The sequence below is a fragment of the Piliocolobus tephrosceles genome, unplaced genomic scaffold (genome assembly GCF_002776525.5).
Source record: "Piliocolobus tephrosceles isolate RC106 unplaced genomic scaffold, ASM277652v3 unscaffolded_38449, whole genome shotgun sequence".
Taxonomy (NCBI): domain Eukaryota; kingdom Metazoa; phylum Chordata; class Mammalia; order Primates; family Cercopithecidae; genus Piliocolobus; species Piliocolobus tephrosceles.
In genome coordinates this window covers 176-5,695 of record NW_022322586.1, presented here as the reverse complement: position 1 = coordinate 5,695, position 5,520 = coordinate 176, and the positions used below count along the sequence as shown (strand labels likewise).

General features: G+C 35.4%; 1 protein-coding gene across 1 annotated transcript; it reads left to right on the top strand.

Moving 5' to 3' along the window:
• Nucleotides 1-253: 253 nt before the first annotated feature.
• LOC113223077 (protein EFR3 homolog A-like) lies at nucleotides 254-4,304 on the top strand. Its single transcript, XM_026452661.1, has 4 exons — nucleotides 254-440; nucleotides 1,358-1,409; nucleotides 3,692-3,864; nucleotides 4,184-4,304. The coding sequence occupies exons 1-4, from the start codon at nucleotides 370-372 to the stop codon at nucleotides 4,287-4,289; spliced, it is 402 nt and encodes a 133-aa protein (XP_026308446.1). The 5' UTR covers nucleotides 254-369; the 3' UTR covers nucleotides 4,290-4,304.
• The last annotated feature ends 1,216 nt before the right edge of the window (nucleotides 4,305-5,520 follow it).

Genomic DNA, 5,520 nt, shown 5'->3' with positions numbered 1-5,520 from the left:
CCATCACACCCGGGCAATATTTTTCCTTTTTCTAAAACTCCAGTCAACTCAAGTCAGTGCTGGTTTGTCACTGTTATAATTATATAAAAAAGACTTTGATATATTTATCATTTTATCTATCAGTCCATTATACACAGTTTATATTGTACCTAACTAAATGATTTTGTGCAAATGAAATTGTAATATCCTTTAATGTTACATGTAGCACACAGACTTGTCAGTGATTGTTTTACCATATGTTGAAAACTTTGGCTAAAAATAATTTTGTATTACATGGAAAAGTAGATTTTTTCAATTTCTAAAATTTATCTTAATACTTTCATAGGATTTTTTGGAAGTAACCTACCAGATTATCAGAGGTCAGAAATCATGATGTTCATTATGGGGAAAGTACCTGTTTTTGGAACATCTACCCATACTTTGGATATCAGTCAACTAGGGTATGTTCTCAGACTGTAAATTTGAACTTAATCTTGAATTACATTTTATCCTAATGAAATCTAGAAAATGTTTAAGTTTTGTTTTTTTAAAAATCATTAGTAATAAAATTCCTATGGAAAGCAGTTAGTAGTATTATGACAGTAGATTGCGAAGCAATTGAATTAACATTTTTAGGCCTTTAGAATCATTTTCAGCTTATAAATTCTGAGATTTTTCCATCTTTAGAAATTGTTTGGCCTGGACATTGTGTGTGTGTGCATACACATTCAGGGTTAAGCTTCAAGTTTCCTGTATAAATTCTAAAAATTAGTATCAGTATATCAGAAATGGTGGCTTATTCCTAGAATTTTAGAACTGAAAGTGATTTTAAAGATTATGTGCTCTGACCCCCTTATTTTATACATTTTATTTGGTTTTATAACATGCTAAAGTTTTTGTTTGTGAATGTTTTTGTTTTTTTAATTTAACAAGGAAGTAATAGTATCTTATTCGACTTACATTTCTTTGACCATTAATTTGTTATTTTTAAAAATTGTTCTTACCTGTTTATTCATATTTGTTAAAGAGAAATTATACTCATCAGCTATGTTTGTAGTAGTTATTTTCTCCAATGTAAAATGTCTTTTAATTTGGGTTGTTTAGTTGTCTGTTTATATGATTAAATTTTCTTGTCATCACACGCATAGGACTGTTTTGAGAGCCAATAACAAATTTTTTACTTTGATATTTTTAAAGATAATAGTTTTAATTCACATGAATTTTACTTTGGCATGTAAAGTGAGCCATGACTTAAAACTGTTATAAAAATAAAATCTATTTAGCCAATAAGAATAGAATTTTAAAATCAGTAATTGGAGTAAATGAAGTAATACAAATGCTAATTAGTATAATAATTCCAGCTTTTTGTATATTTTAGGGATTTGGGAACCAGGAGGATTCAGATAATGTTGCTGAGATCTTTGCTTATGGTAAGGCATTTAAGACAAAGGACACACTTCACCTTAAATTACTGTAAGCATTAATTGAATAGCTTCATGTTACAACCTTTCTTTTCTTAAGGAGGTTACTGTTTATGGTTAGTATTTTATTATGTTCTTCATTTTAAAGATTATCCTGTAAAAAATATATTTATTTCTCACTTCTTCTGTCATTGTGTTTGATCTTCATAATGATGAAACATACAGAGGGCAGAAACTATTGCCATCTTATAGATGAGATACCTGGGCTCAGAGACTGTGAGTAGAAGGAGTTGATGAGGTCCACCAAAGTCGCTGGGCTGAAAAACAGAACTCAGATTTGAAATCCAAAGTTCTTTCAACATATTATGCTAATTCTTTCTCATACTGACCAACTAATTGCTTCTGATTGGTAAAATAATTCATTAAAATGAATATTTGCCATTTAAAATTTGAAGTGGCTATCAATAGCTGAAAAGGAAAAGTATACCCGGAATGAAAGATCCTCTGGTTATTTTCTAGCAATTGTACAACATTTGATTCAACCATTGCTAGCACATATGTATCCTTTCGAAATCAGTATCTTTTAGATGTATCCTAGAAATGTTTACTATACATGATCTCATTTTTTAAATGGACTGTCTCATACCTAAGTGCAGAAGTACCTCGTATGGTTTTATTTTTAATTCTTTTTAATTCTGTTTATGGCCCTTATCATATAGAAGTTTTGAATTCTAATATAACCAGATTTATCAGTTTGTTCTATATGTTTTGGACTTTTTCATTTGTATCTTATATAAGAACTCCATTCCTCCTCTGATGATATAAACACTATTGTTTGTATTTTCTTATAGCAGTTTTAAAATTTTAGCTCTCTATATTTAGAACTTTAATCTGTAGTTTATGTTTATATGTGGTATGAATTTCCCGGATGGGTAGACAGCTGTCCCACCGGTTTCCCAGCTGACTTATAAAACTACCTCCATCCTATAATAAATGCCCGAATGTAAATGTTAAGTATTCCATATATGTTTATAATCCTGTAAATATGTTGAGATCTCCCACCTGCAATTTAATTTGATCCTAAGCCTTTATTTATATTAGACAAATTCACTGAGTAAATTATTTTGCCTTGCCATCCTGATTATACCATATAGTCAACTGAATGAATATCTATGTGGTATGCTTAAGATGTTTAATAGCAGCTGGGCACAGTGGCTCACACCTGTAATCCCAGCACTTTGGGAGGCCGAGGCGGGTGGATCACGAGTTCAGGAGATCGAGACCATCCTGGCTAACACGGTGAAACCCCGTCTCTACTAAAAATAAAAAAATTAGCCTGGCATGGTGGCAGGCGCCTGTAGTCCCAGCTACTCGGGAGGCCGAGGCGGGAGAATGGCCTGAACCTGGAAGGCGGAGCTTGCAGTGAGCAGAGACCACACGCCCCTGCACTCCAGCCTGGGTGATAGAGCGAGACTCTGTCTCAAAAAAAAAACGTCAATCAAGTAACTAAGTACAACTTCCCAAAATGAAAATGTATTCCCATTAACCAACTGCCTAATTTAAAATGAGAGAATAATTTGCAAACTTAAATTTAAAATTTGCAGGTCTTACTTTTACTGTTTGTCACCTAAGCTCCTTATATCTGTTTCGTACTAACCTTAACTTCTCTGAGCCTCAGTTTCCCCTTATGAATGAGATTCACTAGGGTCTACCTTACAGGGATATGGTGAGGAAAAAGTTAACACATATGCAGTGCTTAGAATCATGCCTAACACGTGGTAAATGTATGCTGTTATTAACTTTGTTCTCCTTATGAATGATGTTTTTGTAAATTCAGCAAAATCCTACATTACTTTTTTTTTTTTTTTGAGACGGAGCCTTGCTCTGTCGCCCAGGCTGGAGTACATTGGCGCGATCTCGGCTCACTGCAAGCTCCGCCTCCCAGGTTCAGGCCATTCTCCTGCCTCAGACTCCCAAGTAGCTGGGACTACAGGTGCCCGCCACTGTGCCTGGCTAATTTTTTTTTTTTATTTTTTAGTAGAGATGGAGTTTCACCGTGTTAGCCAGGGTGGTCTCCATCTTCTGATCTCCTGATCCACCCTCCTCCGCCTCTCAAAGTGCTGGGATTACAAGCGTGAGCCACCACGCCCAGCCAAAATCCTTCATTACTTTGCACATTTCCTTTATGTCTTCTCTGCAGGCTTCTGTGCATATTTTCTTTCCTCAGGTTATGGTTCTTATACAAAAAAAGGACTCGTGACAAAATTGTTTGTTTTCTTCCCGATAATCAGGTGACTTCTGGATACAAAGCAAAGACGATTGTTACTGCACTTCCAGGGTCTTTCCTGGATCCTTTGTTATCACCATCTCTCATGGAAGACTATGAACTGAGACAGTTGGTCTTGGAAGTAATGCATAATCTCATGGATCGCCATGACAATAGGGCAAAGCTTCGAGGGATCAGGTAATATGCCATTTTGAAATGGATCTAATGATAATGTTTTTAAATTGCTAAATTAGTGTATGTAAGTATTGTGATTTTTAAAAATCTAGCATGTTCAGGTTTTATTAATCCAGAATTTTATTTAATTGGTATTGAGATAATTTAATCAATATATTTTAAGATAGCAAATTTTTAGAGGGCACATATGTACTCTTCAGAAGCAATTCAGTAGTATTACAGGCTTATCAAACTCTTAAGTGTAAATACAGGTTTCCATATAAGATGTGATATTGTAAATAAATGTGCTATTCATTAAAAATGATATATTGATTGTCTCTAGAATAATACCAGATGTAGCTGACCTAAAGATAAAAAGAGAAAAAATTTGTAGACAAGACACAAGTTTCATGAAAAAGGTAAGACATCTTCTAAAAAAAAATGCATAGTGTAAATTACAGCCATTTGAATTGTTAGGTGGTTTTGTATTGATCTGTGACCTTGAAATGAAGCCATAGAATTTTGAAATTGAAAGACCTCAAGATGCCATCAACCTCCCTCAAGTATAACATTCCTGGTGGTGTCTCCTCCAGCCTGTGTTTGAACATTGTATTGTTGGGCTGCTGTAGTAGTTCTTAATTTCTTCTCTGAGTAAAACATCTTCCTATAATTCTTGCCCTGGCAATCCTCTCCCACTGAAAAACATAGATAGATACTGATTCCTCTTTTAGCGGCTCTTTTGTAGACAGCTTCAAGTTTCTGATAATAGCTGTCACCATCGAATAAATTAACTATAGTGAGTTTTTATTGTCTATTAGGCATTGTTTTCTACACTATTTGGGATATAAAGATGAGTTGGGCAGGATCTCTGTCCCTAATAGTAGTTTTTGCTGGATTTTCATGATGATAATTTAAATTCTGTAGGTCTACTGGCAAATGGCTGAATTTAGAAAATTATGATATTTATGGTTATTTGCATATTGAGTAAACTTTCTTTGCAGTTATTATTCGTCCAAAGCTTGGGCACCTAATATTTGCCAGACACTTAGTCAACATTGAGAGATACGATAACCGTGACACTGCCAGCTGCCCTTATAACGAACACAGTATTGCCAGCTAAGGGAGCCTGTTTTTAGAGGTACGAGGAACAGGAGACAGCCCCTTAGGAAGCTAGGTGCAGAGACCTGTAATCCATTGTTCTTTTTTTGCCTCTTTACTAGCCCATGCTTTCTCCTGACACCGTCTTTAGTGTTACTATCTGTACCTATACCATTGATTGCTGTGTTTCAAGTTAACTCCATTTTAAAACTTCATTTAAAAAATAATTTACAAAATATCACCGTTCCTAAATTAATGTGATTCACTGAATAAAATATTTAAGTGAGGTTGGCCGGGCATGGTGGCTCACACCTGTAATCCGAGCACTTTGGGAGGCCGAAGTGGGTGGATCACAAGGTCAGGAGATTGGGACCATCCTGGCTAACACAGTGAAACCTCGTCTCTACTAAAAATACAGAAAAAAAAAAATTAGCCGGGCATGGTCGCGGGCGCCTGTAGTCCTAGCTGCTCTGGAGGCTGAGGCAGGAGAATGGCGTGAATCCTGGAGGTGGAACTTGCAGTGAGCCGAGATTGCACCACTGTACTCCAGCCTGGGTGACAGAGCGAGACTCTGTCTCAAAA